Here is a 27179-nt window from a genome sequence, read left to right as displayed (position 1 = left end):
AATATATTGTGTGCATACACATTTGTTTTTTTTTTGTTGTTTTAAGATTTTTATTTTTTTCCTTTTTCTCCCCAAAGCCCCCCAGTACATAGTTGTGTATTTTTAGTTGTGGGTCCTTCTAGTTGTAGCATGTGGGACGTCGCCTCAGCATGGCCTGATGAGCGGTGCCATGTCCACACCCAGGATCCAAACTGGCGAAACCCTGGGCTGCCAAAGTGGAGCGTGCGAACTTAACCACTCGGCCATGGGTCGGCCCCGCTGTCATTTGTTTAAAGATGACTTTTATTTAAAGACTAGTATGTTCTTAAGCCTTGAAAAGATTATGGGGCCTTTATGTTATAGGAATTCAAAATGCTTGCTCTGCACTTGGTGTCTCTATAAAACTTCCCTAACACCTAGGCCCCACACCTTCCTTTGGGACCAGCTGATAAACTCTGACATTTAGGTTAGAAAGGTGATAAGCTTCCCAAGTGCTAAGAATGCTCTTAGTTCCATCCCAATCATGGCATTTGCCAGGGTTTCTGCAGGAAGTTTTCCTTAATTACCAGGAACATCTGTCACCAGGTGTTCTCTTACTAGAGTAGAGTGATTATTTTCGGCTTCTTGTCCAGAGACTACCAGACTTAACGTGTGCCTTCATAGTAAAGATGCCGTAACCTCCACAGCCACAGGATTCTTCTGTTGTTCTTCCAATTGATTTTTGACCATGTGCTGATATGGTATTTGTGCGCTCCTCTGATTTCCCATAGAAACTATTCATTATTCCAGAATAGAATATGAATTATTCTAGAATATGAATTCTAGCATATTCTAGAATATGAATTTATTCTAGAATAAATAGGAATAGTTCCTATTTAGACAATAATGGTGCATGTTTATAAAAGTGGGCAAATGCTATGAAAAAGAGACAAGGTAGGATTTAGATGGAAACGACTGCCACAGACTAGGTAAAATCTGATAGATATAATTTATATAAATATGCAGTCACTGGCATTGTATCTATGGCATCTTGCCAAAACAGACCAAAAATCTAGAAAATTATTCCATGGATAAGCAAGCTACCATCTACCTGGCAAATGAAGTAAAATAAAGCAGTGCTGTGACAAGTGGCTGCTCTCCCTAAAAGAAAGGGGCAACCTGGTAACTCCCATCACTTTCCCAGGAGCACAGAACAGAGAAGAGCTAATTAAACTTCTACCAAGTCCCTGATGAGCTGTGTTGTCACATTTATTAGGAGCAGTGAACTGGGTGACATTCCCAGGTTTCAACAAAGGAAGCCATTGTTGCTTATCACTTGTATTCTGTTGTGTAGCTTGTACTGAGGCTTGCTTTAGGGCATTTGTGTGTTAATAGTCAAGGAAAGGCACACCTTTTGTTAAAAACCACTCTGATGGAGGACTCACTGCTTTAATGTACTCCAGTTACCAAGAGACAACTGAAACCAGTACGTTTTAAAAATGGGAGTGTGTACGCCACGCCATTTTCCACTGTTCCAGCATCGTGAATGATGTTACTATCTGCCCATCTGCAAGGATGTGGAGCACTGACGTGATTCAGCTGGGATGCCTGTCTTAAGTCGTGTTCATCATTGTCACAGGAGCCATATATTTAACACAGTTGTTGGAGAGCATCTTTCTTCCATCATCAACACATACACACACACATGCACTTTGAAATTCTTATGAGTAAAAATTCTAATATGTTATGCAGATATATTTATTAAAAATAATGCTAATATAATCCTGGGGCACACTGATTCCAAGAGGGTATTTGCAGCAGATTTCATTATAATTACTTAACAGCTAAATAATAAAGGTTTCTTTGTTTTTTTAACTTACAGAGTCACTAAATAATCGAGGGGAAAGGAAAGAGTAGGGCTAATCCAGTAGAGACTGAAGCTGGTATCAATCTTCCCTAAGCATTTATTTGGTCGGCAGCCTTGGGCAAAGCTTGTCTCTAAAGGGTTAATCGGGGCCCAAAGTGATTTTTGCAGTGAGCTCCTCCTGCACCTGCCATGATGCCAAAAGGCATGAGATTCAGAATAGAGCAGAACCAAACAGTTTATTAAACTGTTCAAATTGTTAAAAATGATTAAAAGCCAGTTAAAGATTTTCATAAACATTATTCCAAAATGTTAGTTTTAAAAATGTTACTAGCAATGTATGCATTCCCCTTATGTTCCTCCCCTCCCTATCTCTTAAAATAAACTTGAACACCTAGTGTAAAAAACACTTCAGGGAGAACCAAAAGTCAACCGTTTGAAAAGAAAGGTGAAGAGGGGAGCAGACGGTGTGTAGCAGATGCTGGTACTGCTCGAGGGGCTGCTGATGCAGGTGCTGGCGGCATTAAATCCCCCAGTAAGGCATCAGGTGTCGGGACTCTTTTTCATAAACGTCTGGAACTACGCCGTAAGGTGTCTGTACCATTTTAACTGTTGACTTCCCAAAGAGCTGGCGCTCGTAGTCTATCAGCTGCCTCCAGAAGCCTACGTTGGGCCTGATGACAGGCCTCCGGGCTTTCACCCAGTTGTACGCCTCCAGCAGGCACACATTGTGGAATTTCATCAGGTAAGCTATGCAGAGGGTGGCCGAGCGGCTCACGCCAGCAGCACAGTGCACCAGGGTGGCCCCGTGCTTCCTGCTCACACTGTGGATCTTGTCAGCCACAGTGTCAAAGTACAGTCCAATGGGGGCATGAGGCATGTCAGCCAGAGGCACTTTAACATATTCAAATTGGGGCCAGTTGAAATTGGGGATCTCAATGGTAGCATTAACGATGCAGGTGATGCCACGAGCCTGGAGGAGGTGCCGGTTGGAGGCCACACTGCCTCTGCCCAGGAAGAGAGAGGAGGTGATTTGAGCAATGCCTCCTATGTCTCCCTCAGAAATCATCCGAGGGGCCATGAGAGTCCGTGGTAGTGTGCTGTGACCTCTGGAGCTCATGAAGATGCCGGCAATCACACTTGCATCGTTGGAAGCAAGACCAGACGTTTTGTTTTCCTCCACCAAGGAATCCGAAATTACAGTCTCCTTCCTGCAAAATACAGGTATCTGTCAGTAGTTCAAACATTAGTCATCACAGCCTTCTGCCGTGTTTGTGGAATGGGAAGGTGAAAGGATTAGAAATGGTTATTTTCTATAATAGAGTACATTCTTTCAAGGATGTAGACAAATCATTTTCTATCGATTAACAGTTAGGAAAAGTAGCCTAAGATGCCAATATGTAAAATCAATGTAAAACTCAGCTCTCCAATGATTGTAAAAAAAAAAAAAAACCTAAATGGAAAATAGAACTCATCATCCTCTTTTAGGAAAAGTTAAAGACAGAAACGTGCTCAACTGGTTCCTGAACAACGATCTCGCAGGGTCTTGCTCTTCCTGAAGGAGTGGCGTTCCTCAGTAAATGAATTCTGATCCCTCATGCAGCCGTGTTCTTCATACACTTCTTGCCCGCCTCCACGGCTACGAAGGCTCTATTTCCCTAGACCTAATTCTCGACATAGAGATCTTACAAAGGTATCAAAATGATATCGTATGAGGTAATATATTCAATGAACTGCCTTTATAAAGGAGTTACAGAAAAGGCAGGATATATGATCACTTTAGCCCTTTATTATTTAAAAACAGCTAACTCCTATCATATTTGTGACATCTGAACACTTTGGAAATCAAACCAGCTTTGGGTAACTTGTGCTGTGGCATTTCCATGGAAATAATCCCAGGCAATTTGAAAGCCATCGTCTCAAACATTCATTTGTCTAAGTTAATGAGCATTTCAGTTGACCTGACCCTGGGTATGCTTAAGTGGTAACTTCACTGTCCTCAGCCAATTCTAAGCTCCAAGATGAAGCTGGCTTCAGATGTGTGTTGGAATTCAAATTAGCTTAGTTTAACATTTGAAGATATATTTTCTCACTTGTACAGGGTTTACTATAAAAGACATTCAATATTATATACTGTTTACATAGCAAATTAGTAACAATAAGAAAGAAAATGATTGGTTTCCTGAGGTTTTAGACACATCAGTTCCTGTCACTGCAAAATCACACTGCTTTACAGTCTGTGTTCCCTGGGCAGTGTGCTTATCCCCGTGCATGTGTGGACGCCCAAAGGAAGTGCAGTCAGACAAGAATACCCAGTTCCACCAGAGTGGTGCTGGGGCTACTCACTTGTGAGGAGTTACTCTGGAGTGCTGGGTCTGGATCTGAAAAGTCCTAAATGAGTGATCACAGTGGATACAAATCAGATCTGCAGGAAGACAAGAAGGCAAGAATGTGGCCAATCAGGAAATACAACAGAATTCCTCCTGGGTTGTTTTGTTGTTTTGGTGAGGAAGATTGTCCCTGAGCTAGTATCTGTTGCCAATCTTCCTCTATTTTGTATGTAGGAAGCCGCCACAGCATGGCTTGATGAGCGGTACATAGGTCCACGCCCAGAATCTGAACCCACAAACCTCAAGCTGCTGAAGCGGAGCACTTAACCATTATGCCACCGGGCCAGCCCCCTTCCCTGGGTTCTTACTACTAAATTGGGTTTGACTAGAATAAATCTAGGAAATGGAAGGCATGCTAAATATACTAGATGTGCATTTAAAGAATGCACCAGTAAGAAATGTCAATCTAAGTCTCAGCTTTTCATTAATGACACATAACCCACGGTGTGAGAGATAAAGTACCATTTTGGCCAAAACAGAGATAAATTTTTGAAAGGAGGAGATTCAGAAGACCACAACATATCCATGAAATGTAAGGCACTGCCTACTGGGCCTGCAAGAGATGCAAAATGAGGGGCCAGCCCCGTGGCCGAGTGGTTAAGTTCACATGCTCGGCTTCAGTGGCCCAGGGTATCGCTGGTTCGGATCCTAGGCGCAGACATGGCACTGCTGGTCAGGCCATGCTGAGGTGGCATCCCACATAGCACAACCAGAGGCACTCACAACTAGAATATACAACTATGTACTGGGGGGCTTTGGGAAGAAGAATAAAAAAAAAAGATTGGCAACAGTTGTTATCAGGTGCCAATCTTTAAAAAAAAAAAAGAGAGATGCAAAACGAGCTAGTCTCTTCCATGTGCCCTCAGTCAACCGAGCAGTGTGAGAGACGGTGTGCAATGGGCTGGACACCACAGGGAGTGCCACAGCTAAGCCAGACGCAGGAGATGCTTCACAAAGAGCAGCACTGCAGATGTGGCCGCGCCATGGGCGCCAACTACAGGAAGTGCTGGTGTGGAGGAGAGCAATTTGAAATTTCATTTTGCTTTCTCTTCCACATTGGCCCTCTTATTTTATTAACTTATATTACAGTATGATGAGCACCAATGGGTATAATTAAAAATGTATTCCTCCCCTACCTGTCCCTCTGCCTTTCCTAGGTAACCATCACACTTTATTCTTTACAGCTCTGTTGAGGCATAGCTGACATACAAATTGATATACAACTTGATGAGTTTTGACATATGTATAAACTTGAGACACCATGACCAAAAAATAATAAACATATCCATCAACCCCCATCAAAATTTCCTCATGCTCCTTTGTAATTCATCCATCTCTCACCCTAGCCCCAATTGCAAGCAACCACTGATCTGTTTTCTGTTACTATATTTTGCATTTTCTAGACTTTTATGTGATAGAATCATACAATATAGGGATTTTGTTTGTTTGTTTGGTCTGGCTTTCACTCAGCATAATTATTTTGACATTCATCCATGCTGCATATATCAATAGTTTATTCCTTTTTATCACCGAGTTGTATTCCATTATGTAGATATACCATGGTTTGTTATCTGTTCACCTACTGATGAAAATTGGGTTGATTCTAATTTTAAGCTATTACAAGTAAAGTAGATGTAAACATTCGTGTATAGGTGTTTGTGTGGGCATATGCCTTCCTTTCTCTTGCTTAAATACCTAGGAGTGGAAGGGCTGGGTCATATGACATGTGCATATTTAACAATTTAAAATAGTGTTTTAAAAAGCGTTAAAAACAGTTATAGCTTGCAGCCTGAGGGGCAGGCTTTTAATTAAACACACATGTAAAGACCCAGTGTAATCCTCTTGAGAGACCTCGGAGGGTGAGTGCTATGTTCATGCTCTCCCTCTGCCAAACTCCAGTATTTCCCAGAGAGTAGCTTCTACATGTGTCTGGTGCCTTGGTTTTTGTGGCTGCCGCCTAGGCAGCCTTGCTCGGCTGGCTCTGGTGGCCACCACAGCTTGTGTTCTTGGTCCCATGGGACTTTAACAAATGGAGAGACAGTTCTTGGGCAGCTACCACCCCCAGGGCAGTGCCCAGAGAGCAGATTGGAGCACACCCCTAGTCTTTCTGTCAGAGAGGCCTATTTGCTTGTCCTGGAGCTTTGGCCTGAGGGGCAGGCTTCTAGTTTGGCACACATCTAAGGGTATGCTAAGGAGAAGAGAGAAAGGGGCAGAAAACTTATTTGAAGAAATAATGGCTGAAAACTTCCCTAACCTGGGGAAGGAAACAGATATCCAGATCCAAGTCGTCTGGAGATTTCCAAAAAGGTGAACCCAGAGAGACCTACACCAAGAAAGATTATAATTGAATTGTCAAAAGTTAAAAAGATAAGGAGAGACTCTTAAAAGCAGCAAGCAAAAAACAACTTGTTAAGTACAAGGGAACCCCCATAAGACTACAGGCAGATTTTTCAGCAGAAACTTTGCATGCCAGAAAGGAGTGGCAGGATATATTCGAGGCGCTGAAAGAAAAAACTTCCAATCAAGAATACTCCACCCAGGAAAGTTATGATTCAGATTTGAAGGAGAGAGAGAGTTTTCCAGAACAGCAGAAGCTACAGGAGTTCATCACCACTAAACCAGTCTTACAAGAAATGTTAAAGAGAGATTTGTAAGCTGAAAAGAAAGGGTGTTGGGGCCAGCCCTGTGGCCGAGGGGTTAAGTTCACACGCTCCACTGCGGCCGCCCAGGGTTTCACTGGTTTGGATCCTGGGTGCGGACATGGCACCACTCATCAGGCCATGCTGAGGCGGCATCCCACGTGCCACAACTACAATATACAACTATGTACTGGGGGGATTTGGGGAGAAGAAGAAAAAAATAGGGTGTTAATTTGTAAAACGAAAACATATGAAAGTATAAATCTCACTGGTAAAGGTAAATTATAGTAAAATTTTGGATAATTTAATGTAAAATGGTAGATTAATCATTTATAAAGCTACTATGAAGGTTACAGGACAAAAGTAGTAAAAATAACTAACTACAATAATTATTTAAGGGATATGCAAGATAAAAAGATGTAAAATGTGACATCAAAAACATAAAACAGGGGCAGGCCTGGTGGCATGGCGGTTAAGTGCGCACATTCCACTTTGGCGGCCTGGGGTTTGCCAGTTTGGGTCCCAGGTGTGGACATGGCACTGCTTGGCACGCCATGCTGTGGTAGGTGTCCCACGTATAAAGCAGAGGAAGATGGGCACGGATGTTAGCTCAGGGCCAGTCTTCCTCAGCAAAAAGAGGAGGATTGGCAGCAGATGTTAGCTCAGGGGTAATCTTCCTCAAAAAAACAAAACAAAACAAAACATGGTGGGGGGTAGTAAAAATGTAGAGCTTTAGAATACATTCAAACTTAAGTTGTTATCAAGTTAAAATAGACTGTTATAAAGTTGTTATATGTAAGCCTCATGGTAACCACAAAGCAAAAACCTATGGTAGATAAACAAAAGAGAAAGAGAAAGTAATGTAAACATACCACTAAAGACAATCATCAAATCACAAAGTAAAAGAGCAAGAAGAAAGGAACAGAGGAACTACAAAAGAGAAAACAGGGGCCGGCCCCGTGGCCAAGTGCTTAAGTTCACGCACTCTGCTTCGGCGGCCCAGGGTTTCACCAGTTTGAATCCTGGGCACAGACATGGCACCACTCATTAGGCCATGCTAAGGCGGCATCCCACATGCCACAACTAGAAGGACCCACAACTAAAAAATATACAACTATGTACTGGGGGGATTTGGGGTGAAAAAGAAAAAAAAATAAGACTGGCAAAAGTTGTTAGCTCAGATGCCAATCTTTAAAAAAAGAAAAGAAAACAATTAACAAAAAGGCAATAAGTACATACCTATCAATAATTATGTTAAATGTAAATGGACAAAATTCTCCAATCAAAAGACCTAGAGTGGCTGAATGGATAAAAAATAAGACCCATCTATATGATATCTATAAGAGACTCATTTCAGATAAGGACACACACAGAATGAAAGTGAAGGGATGAAAAAGATATCTCATGCAAATGGAAACCAAAAGAAAGCTGGGGTAACTATACTTATATCAGACAAAATAGACTTTAAAACAAGACTGAATAAGAGACAAGGGTATTATATAGTGATAAAAGGGTCAATCCAACAAGAGGATATAACATTTGTAAATATTTATGCACCTAACATAGAAGAACCTAAATATATAAAGCAATATTAACAGACCTAAAGGGAGAAACAGACAGCAATACAATAGTAGGAGACTTTAATAGCCAACTTTCATTGATGAATAGATCATCCAGACAGACAGACAATAAGGAAACATCAGCCTTAAATGACATGTTACACCAGATGGACTTAACAGATATATACAGAACATTCCATCTAAAAGCAACAGAATATCATTCTTCTCAAGTATACATGGAACATTCTTCAGGATAGATCATACCCTAGGCCACAAAACAAGTCCTAATAAATTTAAGAAAACTGAAATCATATCAAGCATCTTTTCTGACTACAATGTTATGAAACTAGAAATCAATTACAATAAGAAAACTGGAAAATTTACAAATATGTGGAAATTAAACAACATGCTTGGGGGCCAGCAATGTGGCCAAGTGGTTAAGTTTGCACACTCCACTCCAGCAGCCCAGGGTTTCACCGGTTTGGATCCTAAGCATGGACATGGCACTGCTCATCAAGCCATACTGAGGCAGCATCCCACATAGCACAACCAGAAGGACCTACAACTAGATATACAACTATGTACTGGGGGGCTTTGGGGAGAAGATGAAGAAGAAGAAAAAAACACAACATGCTACTGAACAACCAAGGCATAAAAGGAGAAATAAAAAAAATACCTTAAGACAAATGAAAATGGAAATACATCATACCAAAATTTATGCGTTGCAGCAAAAGCAGTTCTAGGAGGGAAATCCATAGTAACAGATGCCTAAATCAAGAAATAAGAGCCAGCCCTGATGGCCTAGTGGTAAAAGTTTGGCACACTCTGTTTTGGTGGCCTGGGTCCAGTTCCCAGGTGCAGAACCACACCACTCGTCTGTCAGTAGCCATGCTGTGGTGGCAGCTCACAGAGAAGAACTAGAAGGACTTACAACTAGAATATACAACTATGTACTGGGGTTTTGGGGAGGGGAAGAAAAAAAAAGATCTCAAATAAACAACCCAACTTTACAGCTCAAGGAACTACAAAAAGAACAACAGATGAAGCTCAAAGTTAGTAGAAGGAAGAAATAACAAAGATCAGAGCAGAAATAAATGAAAGAGACTAAAATGACAATAGAAAAGATCAATGAAACTAAGAGCTGGTTCTTTGAAAAGATAAAATTGACACACTTTTATCTAGACTCATCAAAAGAGGACTCAAAATCAGAAATGAGATGGTACAACTGATACCACTGAAATACAAAAAATCATAAGAGACTACTAGAACAATTATACACCAACAAATTGGACAACCTGGAAGAAATAAATAAATTCCTAGAAACATGCAACTTACCAAGAGTGAATCATGAAGAAATAGAAAGCCCGAACAGAGCAGTAACTAGTAAGGAGATTGAAATCAGTAATCAAAACCCTCCAAACAAAAAAAAAGCCACAAACAGATGGCTTCACCAGTGAATTCTACCAAACATTTAAAGAATTAATACTAATCCTTCTCAAACTCTTCCAAAACATAGAAGAGGAGGGAATACTTCCAAACTCATTTTATGAGGTCAACATTACACTGATACCAAAACCAGACATGGATGCCACAAGAAAATTACAGGCCAATATCCCTAACGAACATAATGCAAAAATCCTCAACAAAATATGAGCAAACCAAATTCAACAATATATTAAAAGGATCACACACCATGATCAAGTGGGATTTATTCCAGGGATACAAGGATGGTTCAACATCTACAAATCAATCAATGTGATACACCACACAAACAAAATGAAGAATAAAAATCATATGATCATCTCAATAGATGCAGACAAAGCACTTGACAAAATTCAACATCTATTTATGATAAAAACTCTCAGTAAAGTGGGTATAGAGGGAATGTACCTCAACATCATAATAATGACACGTCCACAGCTAACATCATACTCGGTGGTGACAGCCTAAAGCTTTTCCTCTAAGATCAGGAACAAGACAAGGATGTCCACTCCCACCACTTTTATTCAACATAGTATTGGAAGTTGTAGCCAGAACATTTAGGCAAGAGAAAGAAAAGGCATCCAAATTGGAAAAGCAGTAGTAAAACTGTCACTATTTGCAGATGACATGGTATTATATATAGAAAACCCTAAAGACTTCACTAAAAAACTGTTAGAACTAAGAAACAAATTCAGTAAAGTTACAGATACAAAATCAATATTCAAAAATCTGTTGCATTTCTATATGGTAATAATGAACTATCAGAAAGAGAAATTAAGAAAACAATCCCATTTACAATTGCATCAAAAAGAATAAAAATACTTAGGAATGACTTTAACCAAGGAGGTGAAAGATCTGCACACTGAAAAACTATGAAACACTGAGGAAAGAAAGAGAAGACACACATAAATGCAAAGATATTCTGTGCTAATGGATTGGAAGATTTAATATTGTTAAAATGTCCATACTACCCAAAGCAATCTACAGATTTAATGCAATCCTATCAAAATTCCAGTGGCGTTTTCACAGAAATACAACAAACAATCCTAAAATTTGTATGGAACCACAAAAGACCCCGAATAGCCAAAAGCAATCTTGAAAAAGAACAAAGCTGGAGGCATCACATTCCCTGATTTAAAACTGTAATACAAAGCCATAGTAATCAAAATAGTATGGTATTGGCATAAAAAAAGACACAAATCAATGGAACAGAATAGGGCCGGCCTGGTGGCATAGTGATTAAGTTTGCGTGCTCTTGCTTTGACAGCCTGGGGTTTGCAGGTTCAGATCCTGGGCACACACCTACACACCACTCATCAAGCCATGCTGTGGCAGCATCCCATATATAAAGCTGAGGAAAATGGGTACAGATGTTAGCTCAGGGCCAATCTTCCTCAGCAAAAAGAGGAGGATTGGTGGCAGATGTTAGCTTGGGGCTAATCTTCCTCAAAAAAAAAAAAAAAAAAGGAGAAAGAAATGGGCAGAGGCTCTGAACAGACATTTTCCCAAAGACCTACAGAGGCCAACAGGTACATGAAAAAGTGCTTGACATTACTAATCATCAGGGAAATGCAAATCAAAACCACAATGAGATATCATCTCACACCTGTTACAATGGCTATTATCAAAAAGACAGGAAATAACAAGTGTTGACAAGGATGTAGAGCAAAGGGAACCCTTATGCAGTGTGGGTGGGAATGTAAATTGGTGCAGCCACTATGGAAAACAGTATGGAGGTTCCTCCAAAAATTAAAAATAGAACTACCATATGATCCGGCAATTCCACTTCTGGCTATTTATCCAAAGAAAACAAAAATATTAATTTGAAAATGTATCTGCACCCCCATGTTCACTGCAGCATTATTCACAATATCCAAGACATGGAAACAACCTAAGTGTCCATCAGTGGATGAATGGATAAAGAAAATGTGGTGCATATATATATACAATAGAATATTATTCAGCCACAAAAAAAGGAAATCTTGCCATTTGCAACAACATGCACGGATTTTGAGGGCATTATGCTAAGTGAAATAAGTCAGACAGGGAAAGACAAATGCCCTATGATCTCACTTATAACGTGGAATCTAAGAAAAAAAAATGTGCTCATAGATACAGAGAATAGATTGGTGGTTGCGAGAGGCAGGGAGAGGGGGGTAGGTGAAATGGGTGAAGGGGATTAAAAGGTAGAAATTCCAGTTATAAAATAAATAAGCCATGAGGACATAATGTACAGCATGGTGACTACAGTTAACAATACTGTATTGCATATTTGAAAGTTGCTAAGAATAAATCTTAAAAGTTCTCATCAGGGGCCGGCCCTGTGGCCGAGTGGTTAAGTTTGCGCGCTCCGCTTTGGTGGCCCGGGGTTTCGCTGGTTCGGATCCTGAGTGCAGACATGGCACCGCTCATCAGGCCATGCTGAGGCAGTAGCCCACATAGCACAACCAGAGACACTCACAACTAGAATATACAACTATGTACTGGGGGACTTTGGAGAGAAGAAGAAAGGAGAAAAAAAAAAAAGACTGGCAACAGTTGTTAGCTCAGGTGCCAATCTTTAAAAAAAAAGTTCTCATCGCAAGAAAACAAAACTTTATAACTATGTCTGCTGACAGATAACTAGACTTACAGTGGGGATCATTTTGCAATATATACAAATCTTGAATCATTATGTTGTACATCTGAAACTAATATAAGGTTATGTCAATTATACCTAAATAAACGAATAAAAAGTTATAGCTTTATAATGCAGTGGTTCTCAAACTTAAGCATGCATCAGAATCACCTGGAGGGCTCGTTAAAACACAGATTGCTGAGCCCACCCCTAGAGTTTCTGATTAGTTAGGTCTGGAGTGGGGCTCAAGAGCTGGCATTTCCTAGGTGATGAGGATGCTGACGGTCAGAGGACACACTTAGAGGACACGCTTTGAGAATCAATGCAGAGGTGGATGCTGTGGTGCACCACCCGGACTCCCTCTTCAAGACTGAGACACATTCAGAGTGCTGGTGCTGACAGATCACAAGTGCCTCCCCAGAAACTGCCCTTGTCCAAAGGGAGCTGCCTCACCCAAGGTTACACCCCTCTTTGGGGGCCCACATCTGGTGACTAACGATAGAGGGGTACATGGAAATGTATATACATGAAATTGCATCACGAGGAGGAACAAGGAAGTTGTCGCATAAGGAAATGTGTGTGGATGTGAGTGTTAGATGGAAATGGAAATGGGCAGAACTTCTATGTGAGCACATCCTGTTCTGCAGCAGAGCACAGTCTCGTGCCGCTTCCAAGTCTTGCCCTGGCAGAATCCTAATAGTTTAAAAAGCAAAGTCACCATGGTGATAAACACAGAAAATTAGGCTTTCAAATTGCTGGTGATAATTCCCTCCTCAATATGGAAAATCTGGAAGATGCTAATCAAATTTCCAACCAGGTTATCTAGTTACTGTCTAGTCAAGAGGGACTCAGTCTTGTGGGCTCCCAAATAATCATTCTGTTTGGGAAGCCACTTGCCCTCCTGAGCCAGGGGTGCCCAGGCTCACTGGCCTTTTCAGCAGAAAGGTCTTCGTCAAGGGCCAAGGGTAAGGAATGGGTGGGCCAGAAGCCTAGCTTGTTCTGTCCACTCTCATTCGTCGGGCAATGTTAGGGTACTTGGTGCTGCAGGGAGAAGAAAACAGATTGTGAGTCCTCAGGGCAGAAGCCAAGTGAGACAGACAGGATGCTCCCTCTCTGTGGCTGCTAGTCAATCTCGTGCCAACAAACCTGCTTCAGTGCCAAAGCGGGTCCGAGGTTTAGAAAAACAACTTCTGCCAGAGCACTCAGAAGGCAGATATAGAGATGCTCCACTGACAAACAGTCCTGACCCCTTTTACAGATCAGAAAATACAAGATTCAGAAAGGATGAGATGATTCCAACTTGGAGAGGACAAATAATAGAACTAAGAAAAGATCCAAGGTGTCCCTCTGTGAGCCTGCGAGGGCAGGTGGCTGTGCTCTCATGACCTGCCTTCAGCACTCCGACACCACCAGCCAGCGCCTTCAATGCATGAAAGGGGTCTTGGATCTGCCTAAGAAGAACATATTGAAATGCTACATACAGAAAAGACTGAGACCAGATGGGCTGAGCTGCTCCACTTTCTCCTACTGCCCAAATAGAAGATTGTCTGAATATTGCTACACACTGGTACACCATTCAGGACACAGAAAGCCCTCCTGATAGCAGAGGGACCTCAACAAGAAGTCCCAGAGTAGGTGCAACAACAAGAAGTCCTAGTGTTCTTCAGTTCTAAGAATAGCTTATTCTGATCACAAAGAATAAAAGAAAACACAGGTATTACATCACAGGTGTGTCAAAATCAACTCAGTAAACCTGTCCTGGAATACAGAAAAGATATCCATTAGGAGAGTAAGAGATTGACCTATATTTGAAGGATCAAAGATTGAAGGTGCTCTCTGAGTGAACGCACCACTCCCACTGCAGCACACTCGTCTCTGGGCTAGGATGGCCAGAGGGAACACCAAGGAATGTCCACGTCGCTGTCCATGGTGTTCAAATCAGCCCTCCCAAGTTGCTCTGGCAGCTGCATTTACTTCTTGGAGGGAAAAATGCTTTCCTGGCCAGGGCAAGGGGTGGGATGAGGTGAAAAACAGGTTATTTTTTTTCTTTACAAGTTATAAGAAATGTCTTGTCAGAGATGATGTTGGTGTCTTTGAATAATAAACATCAAAGTGATAAGCGCTAACCAAACTGCAGAGTTAGTGTCTGCCCAGTGGGCCTGCGATCTCAACAACGCACCAGCGGCTCTGCGGTAACTGACTGCTCCCTACTCTGGAGGGCTCCTGGATGCGGCACCGGCGCCCACACCTGGAGCACTGGAATCCCGGCTTGCAGTCACGGTCTGTTCGCAGCATCCAGCCCACTGCCAAGGAGGCTACTGTTCTTTTTAAAATCATGACAAATAACCACTAGAATCAGCAGTTAAAGAACTGAAATTCTATCTACTGCTTTTTCTCCTCATGTTGAATAAGCAAAAATGGCCACAATGGTGCTATAGAGATGACTGTGTGAAATGATCTGACTAAAATGTTTTTAGCTTAAGTAATTTCAGAGGGTCACAGTATATACTGGAGGCCTACACTGTTATTTTTTTATACCTGAAAAGTCTATGGATTCACATTTTCTCCTCACCCTTTTTAAAATGGAAGCATTTTAGCTTATACTGACAGAAATAAATAAATACTATTTTCCTCATTAATTTTCACTATTAAATCAGAAATGTGTTCCATTGGGAAAAAAGTTAAAATATTCACTCTTACAAATAAAACCCACAGTGTGGCCATCTCTGCTCTCATTAAGGAAAAAAACCTTTCTGATAGAATACTAAGAATAAAATTCAAACAGAGGCCAGCCCCGTGGCATAGCAGTTAAGTTCACATGCTCTGCTTCACTGGTAGCCTGGGGTTCACAGATTCAGATCCTGGGTGCAGACCTACACACTGCTCATCAAGTCATGCTGTGGCGGCATCCCACATACAAAATAGAGGCGGATTGGCACAGATGTTAGCTCAAGGCCAATCTTCCTTACCAAGCGAAAAAAAAAAGAATAAAATTCAAACACATGCTATATTCATATTAAAGTAAAATGAAATGAAAGATATTCAGAAATTGTTCTCAGCTATCTGGAAAGCTTTAGTAATTTGGCTAAAACACCACGACATCTTTACATTCGGAGGAGGGGTTTTTGCTTTTCCCACCACATAAATTAACAGATATAATGGTGTCCTGGGATGAGGATAAATACACATAATACACATAAAGCTAAAGACTGAGAGTCACCATTCTAGTTTGGCCACGGATATTCCCCCAGTGTGACACAGAGCCGTAGAGCAAATGCCTGTGCAGTCGTGACCTGGCTGACCATCCCCAGGTGGACCAGCAGCCCATTAACTGAGCCTAACAAGGGCCGATCATATTAGGACACTAGCCAGCTGCTGGAGGGAGAATACAGCACAGCCCAAAGACAGACATGGGCAATCCACCCGAGAGCAGGAGAAAAAGCACACCGAAATAGTGATACAGACGCACAGACTTTAAGAAGTTTAGTTCCATATGATAAATGCATAGATTCCCATGTTGGAAACAGAACGAGTAGAGTAGGGAGAAGAGACTAGCAATAACTATCTATAAAAGGCGAAGGTACATATTTATTTGGGTACCATGGAGTAATCTGTTCACATTTGGAAGTGAAATTTTGAATTTGGTCCTCACCCACCTGGGTGTTTAAATTACTTGTCACTCATTCACACAACATTATTTACTGAGTGCATGCCATGTGTTCAACACTATTCTAACTGTTGGTGGGGAGTGTGGCAGAATGTATTTGCCAAAAATTGCCACAACGCTATCTCCCAACCCACAAGAATTTACAATGCGACCAACTCAACCAAAAGAGTACAGCAGAAATGATACTCCCAAGGCTGGATAATAAACATGTCACACACTTCTACCTTGTTCTCTCGGGACTGGCTCTTGGAACCCAGCTGCCACGCTGCTGGGAGGCCCAGAGAAGCCCAACAGAGTTATCAGGTGGACAGGTCATATGTGGGTGTTCTGGCTAGCAGCCCAGCTGAGATCCCAGCTGATAGCCACGAGCAACCACTAAATATGTGAGTAAAGACTCTTGAATATGATTCTAACTTCCAGCCATCAAGTCCTCCCCCAGGCTTTGAATCTCCCACCAGGGGCCCAGACATTGTGGAGCAAAGACAAGTTGTCTCCACTATGTGAGGTCCAAATTTGTGACCTACCAAATTCTGTGAGCACAATAAAAATGGTTGTTTTTACCCCACTGAGTTTTGGAATGGTGTGGTATGCAGTTAACAAGAAAAGGGATATAAAGGTAACATAATACATAACCCCGTGTAGGATTTTATTATCTTAAAGAGATGACACAAGATACACATACAAAACAGTTGGATAACAATAAGAGATAGACTAACAGTAAGTGAATCAAATGATGAGTGCAAACAGTAGGTGCCACAGCAATGCAGAGAAGGCACAGGGTCAAAGCAAAATAAAACAGTCAAGGGTACTGAAAAACCAAGTAGTCTGTTTCTTGGAGAGGTGTCTTACAGATTATGCTATTGCGCTTTTTTTCTCAAGTCCATTTAAAACACGCTGCCAATCTTGTCTTTCAAGAGCCTCCTATTTGTAGATTCCAAATGGAGAACACAGCCCTTTTCTACAGCCCCTCACTACTCAAAAAGGGTGATGCAAGGCCCCGCAGCGTCAACCTGGAGCTCGAGAGAAATGCAGAGTCTCAGGCCCCATCCCAGACCCACAGAATCAGATTCTACAGTTTAACAAGACCCCGGCGATCTGTGTCCACATTAAAGTATAAGAAGCACCACTCTCATTCATCTGCCTCAGTCTGTCCCACTGGACTCGAAGCAAACTCGAGCACCTGTTTTGTTTAAGCCACACAAGCACGCTCTGCCTCTCCCAGATCAGTGTCATTCTGCTGTCATGGTTCCCCGATGAGGAATCAGAGGTGAATGGAGGTTAAGAGGCTTTCTCAGACTCCATACAGAGAATAGTAACCCCACTGGGACCAGAAGCCCCTTCCACGAGTGTCCTGTCGATTAGTCTGACAATTTGACCACAACAGATCAACTGATCTAAAGACCACCAAAACGTACGTTTCACTGGGGAAGAGAATAAAAACTGCAGAGAAAAATTAAACTGCTAAGTGGTATGACATGGTCTTTGGGTGTGAAAAATCTGATAAAACTGAACCAAGAAAACACTTGCAAAATTCCACAGTCACATTTAAACTTGTTTGGTGATAAGGGAAAACCAATTTGTGCCACAGCCTATATAAACAATACTTTAAAATCTTCAAGGAGTAAGTAGAAAAAACTAAAGATGAATCATAGATTCTTGGTTAAGCGGTGAGCTTTGATTTATATAGGTCAGAACATCTAGACAGAGAGTACTTTAAAAAAAATCACACATCAGCAATTAAACCCGAGGTAGGTGTAAGTTTGCCTCAAAACTGCTGACGTCACTACTGCCCTTTGAGAAGGAGAACCGCGCCATCTCAGAAAATGCAGGTCTTTTTATAAATAAGATCTCAGTCCTTAAATGTTCATTAGTTCAAGGAAGACAAAAAAGAACTTAGAATACAGTTCACAGGACTAAGAGCTCAACAGGGAGCAGCTGATCACCCTTTGATCGTCTCACCCTTTGATGTCTCATCGGATGTGTCAAATCCTTACAACTTGAGCACTGAGCCCCAACTTCCTCCCCACAAGAACTTCTTTATCAAACCGCGGCCCAATTCCACGTTACTGGTGATTTGATACTAAATTAACTTCATTTATAAAATAGTGATAAATTAATTTCCCATTTTTCTTTATAAATCAAAGGCATCTATAAGTATCCACGAAAGTTTCTGAGCACAGTGAGATAACCAGGCAAGTCTCTTGCATTAGCTGGATGGAGGGAACCTTCCCATGCTGAGGGACAGCAGACCACATTTTGAGGGTAACTGGATGTGTCTGAGCCCCCTGGAGCAAAGGGAGGAATCAAGATCTTAGCTAAAGAGGAGTCAAAAGACAGAGGATCCTGAAGTTATTCCCTTGGCTTTAACTGTCTCCTGAAAAAAACAGTCTTATGCAATAAGAGAATAGACATAGTTCTGTTTAGGTTATATTACTAATTATTATTCACATGCTACAAGAGAACGCAATGGCCTTCGAACCTCACTCTACTCTTGTTCAAATCAGGGACCGCAAACTGCGGCTGGCAGGCCATGGCTAGCCCACCACCTGTTTTTGTACAGTCCATGAGCTAAGAATGGTTTATACATTCTTAAATGGTAAAAAAAAAAAAAAAAAAAAAGTCGTCAAAAGAAGAATAGTATTTCATCAAACATAAAAATTGTATGAAATGAAAGTTTCAGGGTTCGTGAATGAAGTTTTATTGGAACACTCATTTGTTGTGCATTAACTATGGCTGCTTTCATGCTACTAAGGAGAGTTACTTTAAGTAGTTGCGACAGAAGCCATACTGCCCACAAGCCTAAAATATTTACTACGTGGCCCTTTACAGAAAAAGTTTGCCAACCTCTGTTTGAAATTCTAAGTTATAAAACCATCATGGTATGGTAAAGGCGTATTTTCAAAATGTGGCCCTGGGGACCCCAGATGAGAATCACCTGAGCTCCCGGTTAGAATGCAGGCTCCTAGGCCCCACCTCAGACCTAATTAATCAGAATTTCTGGCAGTAAAGGCCTGAGAATTTATATTTCTAGCAAGTACCCCTGTAGAAGGAATTTAAAATAATATTAAGATTAAGCTATTGTGGAAAAGATAAATATTATCTGCTATAATTTCTAGGAGGACAAATGGAACAAGAAACTCCATAAATGTGGATTTACTTTTAAAAATTACTTTCAAATAAAATAGCACAGTAGTTATTTGGGTTTAAGATACCATCCAGTAGGAAACAAGTTTCATTTCATTCATATTTTGGGTCATCTTCAGCTGAAAGTTCATACCAAGTGATTGAAGCTCTATGAAACACTGAATACTTCCCCGATTGTTATTAACAAGAAACATCATATGAAATGAGGTACAATTTAGCTGAGAGGGTTCTATCCCCTAAACATAGCAGCACATAGGTGACAGTGCAAATTAAAGGCTATTTGAGATTTCTATGTCCTTTCGACACTCATCAAAAATGCACTGTTTAATTTAAAATAAATACATAGTTAAATAAATACAGTGGGTTGGAAGGAAATCTATCAGATTCATGGGGGTGGCTGTCTCCGTGGGGAAGGAAGAAAAGGGGCCCAACTTTATAATGATTTACTATTATTTTTTTTTAAATAAAAGAAAAGAGAGATGAAGTATGCCCAATTTTGAGTTGTGAGTAATGGTGTTGGTTTATTTTGTTCTTTGTAATTTTCTAGGTGATCGTAATTTCCAAAAATAAAAATTATTTGTAATAGGAGAAAATTAACTACAATAAACGGCTGTCAATCCAAACCCCTCCAGGCTTCCGCCTGCGCCTGGCAGTGCTCTTCACCTGGGAGCCAGACTAACAGGACATTTGGTGAGAGAAGCTGGCAAGGACACCAACATGGCACAATGGCTAAATAAGCCAAATTCTTAATTATAAATCTGGATTCCAGGTTCGTATGTAACTTGTGTGCTGATGGTACCCTCCTGGAGTTTATTTTTTCCAGTGCTTCCTCAAAACTTCAAGCAAGCTCACCTCAGAGTTTCCCTCTTCCGGTGAGAAGGGCTGGTGCTCGCACGCCCTCTCTGCTCTATAAATGTTTACCAGTCCACAGAAGCAACATGCCCTGGCCAAAGAGTTTTCTCATGTGTATGCACAAACGCAAAGACCTAGGAGTCAAAAAGACCTGCCACAGACGATGGATGCTGAAACTACTCTGGGACGAAGGCAGAAGGAGGCTCGGCAGTTGCACATGAGTTTCAAAAGAGCCTTTTTGTCCACTGAGACTTCAAGATGGCAGAGGGAAAAGCTAAACAAACCACAGGGGAGGTCACTCTCCATCAGTATAAGAGCAAGAATGGGAAGTGGCAAGGTGAGCTGGGGAGCCATGGGCACATATGACAGGGCACAGCTATGACCTCATCCCTGGGCCCCTCCTCTTCCCTGCAACAGGTGGACACAGCTCCTCTGAGAATGACTGCCCGCCGGGGGGAGAGCAAAGAACATAAATAGGACTCCGCCCCGCTCCCCTGATGAAGAGGTTCTGACACTGCTTTTTATCCTCTCCCTGTGGATAAAAACTTCTAATTTATACATAAGTAGTTTTTAAAGTTATGATTCTCTTAGAGAATCTAAAAAAAATCTTTAATGTGTAAGCAAAAAAGTATTCGTGATTTCTGTAAAGACTGAAAAGAGAGCAATTTAGCCATTTTCCAAAGATGCTTTACAGAAGAAATAAAAAGAAACTACAAACCTCACATTCTTTGGACTGCTGTTCTTTCATCACCCCTCCAGCTAAGAAAAAGGCTCTCCCTGAGGATATTGTCTAAACCTACAGAATTGCAGAACATTCTGCTCTAAGGACAGAAACAGACTGTTAGCAGATAATACTAGGCACACAGTAGATACTCAACAAATACCTGAATTTAGTAATTTAAAAACTGTCCTGATGTGACCTCCCCATCTCTCCCCATCCTCCTTCCCTCTCTCTGACACACACACACACACTCCCCTCGCTTTAAATCCAGCTAGCAACACCAAACACAGGCTAATCTGGCAACTGTATACTCAGAAAGCAGGAACTCTCTGTGTCAAACCCAGTTCTAAACTACTTCTACTGTCACATACAAAAGAAGATTTGGAGAAAACTACTTTTTAAAGATTGTAAACGAGTCATTTATTCCTGTAGCAAAGAAGCTGCAGTCCCTTTGGAACTGCCAGGGAAGGACAAGCCACAGTCTGTGCTCAGTGCCTCCTGGGGGATCTGCACATGCATACAAGCATGTGGAGTACCCGTCCCCAGAGGGCATTTTAACAAGGACTGGCCTGGGTTCCGGCACACGTCACATACGAAAGCTGGCACGGGGGGCCTGCACATTCAGGGCTGGGCACAAGGCAAGCATTCACCAGCATCATGTAAGTCATCAAGTCATGGCATCTGGTGGCCCAAGAGGTAGGATTCACCCAAAACCTTTAGGTACTAGAGACTTTTATTTTTAATACTTCATTTTGCATATTTAAATTTCCCTGTAACTACACATCTGTTAAAAAAAAAAAAAAAAAGGATTCTACTGGGTATTTGTCAACCAAATAGAGTGGGAGAACCATCTCAGGCCTTTGAGCAGCATGTTAGTGCAAACCATAAAACTAAACATAAGTATATATAAGTACACTGGTACATGAAGGGCCAGGGATCAGACCACTTGGGTGACATTTATTCATTCATTCAAGAAATATCCCAGGGGCCGGCTCCATGGCCAAGTGGTTAAGTTTTGCACACTCTGCTTCAGTGGCCCAGGGTTTGCTGGTATGGGTCCTGGGCCTGAACCTACACACCACTACTCAAGCCATGCTGTGGCGGCATCCCACATAGAAGAACTAGAATGACTTACAACTAGGATATACAACTATGTACTGGAGCTTTGGGGAGAAAAAAAAAAAGAGGAAAACTGGCAACAGATGTTAGCTCAGGGCCAATCTTCCTCACCAATAAAGCATTAAAAAAAAAGGAAATATCCCAAACATACTGTGGTTAAAAAGCAAACACGGTGGATTATAAATTCAAGGCTGTCACCACTGGAGGAATGTAAACTGGTATACCCACTTTAGAAAATAGGCATCAGCTAGTAAAGTTGAAGACATGCATACCTATGACCCAGCACCGTTCATAATTGCCCTAACCAGAAACAACCCAGATGTCCATCAACAATGGATGACAGATAAATAACCTGCGGTATTCATACAAAAATGAACTAATTACAGTCACAGGTAACAACATGGATGAATCTTTTAAAAAATATAATGCTGCAAGAATTTAAACAAAAAGTTGCATATATGTGTGTATGTGTATATATTGATGTTGACCCCCAGAAAAGAATTTAAAAGGATACCTACTTTGATTCATTTGGATAAAGGTGAAAAGCAGGCAAAATGAAACTATGTTGTTTAGAAATTGATATTTAGGGGATAAAAACTATAGAAGAGGGGCCAGCCCAATGGCGTTGTAGTTAAATTCAGCGCCCTCCACTTCAGTGGCTCAGGTTCACTGGTTTGGATGCTGGGTGTGGACCCACATCACTTGTCAGCAGCGATGCTATGGCAACGACCCACATACAAATGGAGGAAGACTGGCACAGATATTAGCTCAGGGCCACTCTTCTTCACCACCACCCCCCCAAAAAAACTATAGAAAAGAAAGGAAGTGATTTCCACAAAAACGAGGCTGGTTACTGGCCAGGTTACCTCTGGGGTGAGGGGAGAGGTCGTCATTGGGAAAGAGTGGGAGGCAGGTGTTTCTTGACCCACAAGATGGTTACAGTTGCCTCTCCTTTAAGAAAATTCATTAAATTATCCATTTATGTTTTATACCCTTTTCTGTGTGTAATAATTCACAATCAAAAAGGTTAAATAAATACAATGTTGATTTGCAGGAATTCGGAACCATTATGGTTCTGGCCCATCTCAGGAAAGAATACTTCATCTCTGAAAGTCATGAAGCTTTGGCAGCCTGCGGAGGTCAGGGGCCTTATCTGCCTTCCACCCCAGGATCCAGCTCAGTGCTGTTAGCATGGCAACAGTCCTCGACAGAAGTCCAACATAAACCCATGAACTCCTGATGCGAATTTTCTTTTAACTCGCCCATCTCCTGAAATTGCTGATTAGAACTGTTCCCTTTGTCTTCACCCCAGTGATGCTTTCATAAATAACTAAAGCTACCACCTTAAGTGTTCACTCTGTAAGTTTATACCCAGGTACTTTTGCTCCAGCAACTCTCCCAACCTTCCACTCCCTTTATGCCTCCATATAAGCAAAGAAAAGATGAACACACTAGTAGCCCTAGATTATTTTTTTAAATGGGAGATTTTTCATTTGCAACAGAGAGTAATGCCTAGGATCTTAATGATTTAACTGCTTTGAAGATGTTTAAGAAGGAGTCATTCGCCACTTGTCCTGAGAAATACTACCAGGCTATCAGGACGAATAAAACCTTACAACCAGCTGTACTTAAAACGCCTGCTACCTGTTCTAGACAGAAACCAAATCTCTATAAAGAGAACCCAGTTAACTTATAATTCATTTCAATTAAAAAAATCACTGTGCAAACAGACATTTATAAAAATGCTTAGAAGAGTCTAAAAGGATACACGCAAACAGATAAAGATAGACGCATCAGTAACTTTTGGGAAAGATGCTCAAAAGAAGGCTTTAACCTTATCTGTAAAGTTTTAATTTTCAACACAGAGAGTGATTAATGTTTTTCCTGTGCTATTGGGAAAAAGCATTTTTAATCCACCTTGCCTTAAAATAAAATCCCAATTGCCAAGGAATGCACCAAAGACAGATCCCACCCTAAGGACTACCTTGTAAAAATGCTCAAGTTTTTGTGTTAAAGTTTTAAAGGACTTCCTGGACTTATAGCTGGTCTGATTTTTCGGATATGCATATACATTTATGCCATTCCATTAAAGAATATGACAGAAATCATACCTGCATTCAACCAATATGAAAGATTTCAGGTGAGAACTCAGCACAGACACGTTCGACACTGACGTTGAAAAGACTTGGAATGAAGGAAACTGTCTCCGGTTTTATGGGGGAAAGCCAAAAATATCAAGCAACTACCTCTCCTCCCCCAAGCGTCAGAAGATGAGTCAGAGCTGGAGGCAGGAATAGGGCCCATGTGTCAAGCCGCCTGTGCAGGCTTCTTCCTACCTCCACGCCGCAACCCTCCCCCCACCACCCAGGTCAGGGTCCCTGCCCCAGCCTGTCCCCTGACCTGAATTCTCAGGTGGCTCTGGCAAAGAAGAGGTGGTTATTCCTTCTGGGGGTGCCTTATTCCCTGCATTCCTAAGGGGAACCGGAGGATGGGGGCCTTCGTGAGTCCACAACAAGTAACAATCACCAAATGCAGCACGAGGGAGTGGAGCTTCCAGACACACTCACATAACTTCGCAAAGAATACAGCACCTTTGTTCCCCTCATTTTACAGAGCAGGAAACAAGCAGAGAGAGAAGCTGTAACTTTGTGACAGAGCCGAGTCCCAAGCATGGAGCTGCTGACAGCTGGCCCTAACCTCTTTGACTTTTAATTGATCTGTACAACCTCAGGGAGGATGTTCCAACATTCCATGATAATTCCGACTGGCCTTATGGACTAGGAATGCCAGGAAACTCTGGGTTAAATCTCTTGGTTCATACTCCTTTAAGGTTAATAAAGAATCAGGCTTGGCTCTTTGCCTCCATTTTTACATCTATAAAACGGGACGGCAATGCTCTCTACCTACCTCTCTTATAAAACTACAAGAACAGCTAGTTAACACATGCAAAATGCCTGCTGGGTGAAAAGTACAGGGTAGTTTTTTTTTGCTTTTTTTTTTTAACGTCTACGGAGTAGAACCTCATTTGTAAGTCACTCCTCCTTCCCTTGCCTCTGGGATGTCCAGTTACCATAACACTGGCTGGTACCATTGGCAACACCCTCCTAAATAAAATATAGTTATACAATCCACTTAAGGCAGCTACAAGACGCAACTCCTCTCACACACAAACAACACAACTTCGCTTTGGAGCAAGGGTACTCAGGAGAAATAAAAAGACGTTAGCCTATGCCAATCCACCACGGCAGAGAAACACTCAAGTTGAATACTTGGCACTGCTGAAAGTCGCGGCGCTTCTACCAAGACACCAGAAACCTTTGGAAGATGCAAAAGCCGCCGTCAGCTCCTGTGGCTCAGAGCGGGTGGATGCTGACCGCGGGGTGAGGAGGCAAAGAGGCCGTGGCGGGCCCGCAGAGCAGAGGGGTCAGGACGGAGGAGGAGGGGAGGGAGCAGACGAGGATGCTCGCGAAGAAGCCAGAGGGCCGGTACCCGGGGCCGGGGCGTCGCCCGCGGAGGGGGAGCAGCAATGGGTGCGCGCCGAGAGCCAACGAGGCGGGGGCCGGACGGTGAGGAGAGGGCGCTGCGGAGGGCCCCGGGCCTCTCTTTTCCCCTCCGCTCAGAGATGCAAGAACCGCCGGGAGCAGGTGGGGGCGCCGGCGCAAAGTTTCTAGAAACGAGGGTCGCGCGAAGCCCCGGCCGCCCGGTCCCCCTAGCGCCCCGGAGCCGCGTGGGCGCCAAATCCCCTCCGCCCGCCTCCCGCCCGGGCCCGCGGGCCCCGTACCGGTTCGGCTCGGCTCGCGGCTGGCGCTGCGTCCTCCTGCGCGGCTCCCGGCTTCTGCAGGCTGGTCCCGCGCGCGCCCCTCCTTCTCCCCTCCGCCCGCGCCCGGGGCGGGCCGCGCGCACGCTCCCTGCGCCCCGCCGCCCTCTCCCGAGGGGGGCGCTCGGGCCGGGGGCGGGGCCTCGGCGAGGACAGGCGCGCCGCGGGGGGGAAGCCGGCGGGGGACGCGCGGAGCGGCGGGCGGCGCGCGTGCGCACTGCGCCCTCCGCCGCCGAGCCCGGCTGCCAAGGCGCACCGCCCCGACGCCCGGGACGCCCGCTCCCCCTACCCTCCTCTGCCCGAGGTCCCGTGTTGCCTCCTCATCTGTCTCCCAACATACGAGCCCTCTGTTCCCCGCTTCAGCGTCTACCCGCCAGCCGGGGTTGGGGCGGGAGTGCAGGGGTGATGCTCTAGGGTACTTTCTGGATACGAGAGGGTTAAAGGCAAGAAAACAAATATAAAAGGTGTGAAGACTGCAGTTAGTGACTAATCACCGCCTCTCACCCCACCCCCACCTTCTATCCTGCACGGAAGAGCCTTGGAGTTAGGACCGAAGAACGAAGGGAAAATGAATCTCATGGCAACTATTGGATGAATTTTGCTTGGGCAGGTAGGCAGTTTGTAGTAACTGTGAGAGGTCATATTGTCCGAGACTCAAAAGTAGCTATAGATATGGCCATCTTCTGCCTGCCGGAGACCCCCACCCACCACCAAAACCCACAGGTGCCATCCGAGTCAACACACCGGAGCCACAGTCCGTGCCCCCCAGGTAGAGCTGCAGCGGCTCGGAGCCCAGGCTGAACACAAGGTTTCTCTGAGAGCTTATTTGCTGTGTCACTCTGAGGGTCTTTTCAAATTTAAACGTGCCCATCTGTAACAAGAGTAGGTGCAAAACGGACTTTTTTCAGCACACCCCTGCCCTGGCAGGTGAGGGGAGGTATAAACGACTTCCTCAAGGCTCCGCAGTGAGTTAGACACCCGAGTCCTGACTGCGCCCAGCCCTTTACTTGCCAGACCCAGCTCCTCACCGTTGTAAAATCGTTGGCATCAGAACTGCTGAATAGTCAAACGAGTAGTCCTAGGTTGGGGGGGAGGGTTTGGTGCGGGAAGTAAAAACCGCGCTTTGGGTTTCCATCTCCCAGCACCTTCAGCCAAAAGCTTTGAGGCTTTTCTATGCTCTTCCTGATCTCTGACCGGATTCAGAGTCATCTCGTGGGCGCAGGAATATCTAAAAGTTCTAGCTGCTTCCAGACAAAAATATAACATCAAAGGCACTTTAGTGATAATCTGAGGGGAGCTAAAAAGGCCTAGAATGGAGAGATTTATTTATTTTTGCTTTCATAAGAGAGA

At 43.0% G+C, this 27179-nt stretch overlaps 1 protein-coding gene across 2 annotated transcripts; it reads right to left on the bottom strand.

The window, feature by feature from the left end:
* Positions 1-1700: 1700 nt before the first annotated feature.
* Positions 1701-25941, bottom strand: DUSP14 (dual specificity phosphatase 14). Of its 2 annotated transcripts, none has more exons than XM_070562466.1 (3): positions 25794-25941; positions 4169-4247; positions 1701-3033 (listed from the first exon to the last, which is right to left on the bottom strand). In XM_070562466.1, exon 3 carries the CDS (start codon positions 2940-2942, stop codon positions 2346-2348), a length of 597 nt encoding a protein of 198 aa, XP_070418567.1. In that variant the 5' UTR covers positions 2943-3033; positions 4169-4247; positions 25794-25941; the 3' UTR covers positions 1701-2345. The 2 variants fall into 2 exon arrangements, with proteins under 2 accessions (XP_070418567.1, XP_008524856.1); XM_008526634.2 differs by lacking the exon at positions 25794-25941 and adding an exon at positions 24124-24539.
* Between the last annotated feature and the right edge of the window lie 1238 nt (positions 25942-27179).

Source organism: Equus przewalskii, chromosome 10 (assembly GCF_037783145.1).
Source record: "Equus przewalskii isolate Varuska chromosome 10, EquPr2, whole genome shotgun sequence".
NCBI classification, from domain to species: Eukaryota; Metazoa; Chordata; class Mammalia; order Perissodactyla; family Equidae; genus Equus; species Equus przewalskii.
This window is presented reverse-complemented; position numbering and strand designations above follow the sequence as displayed.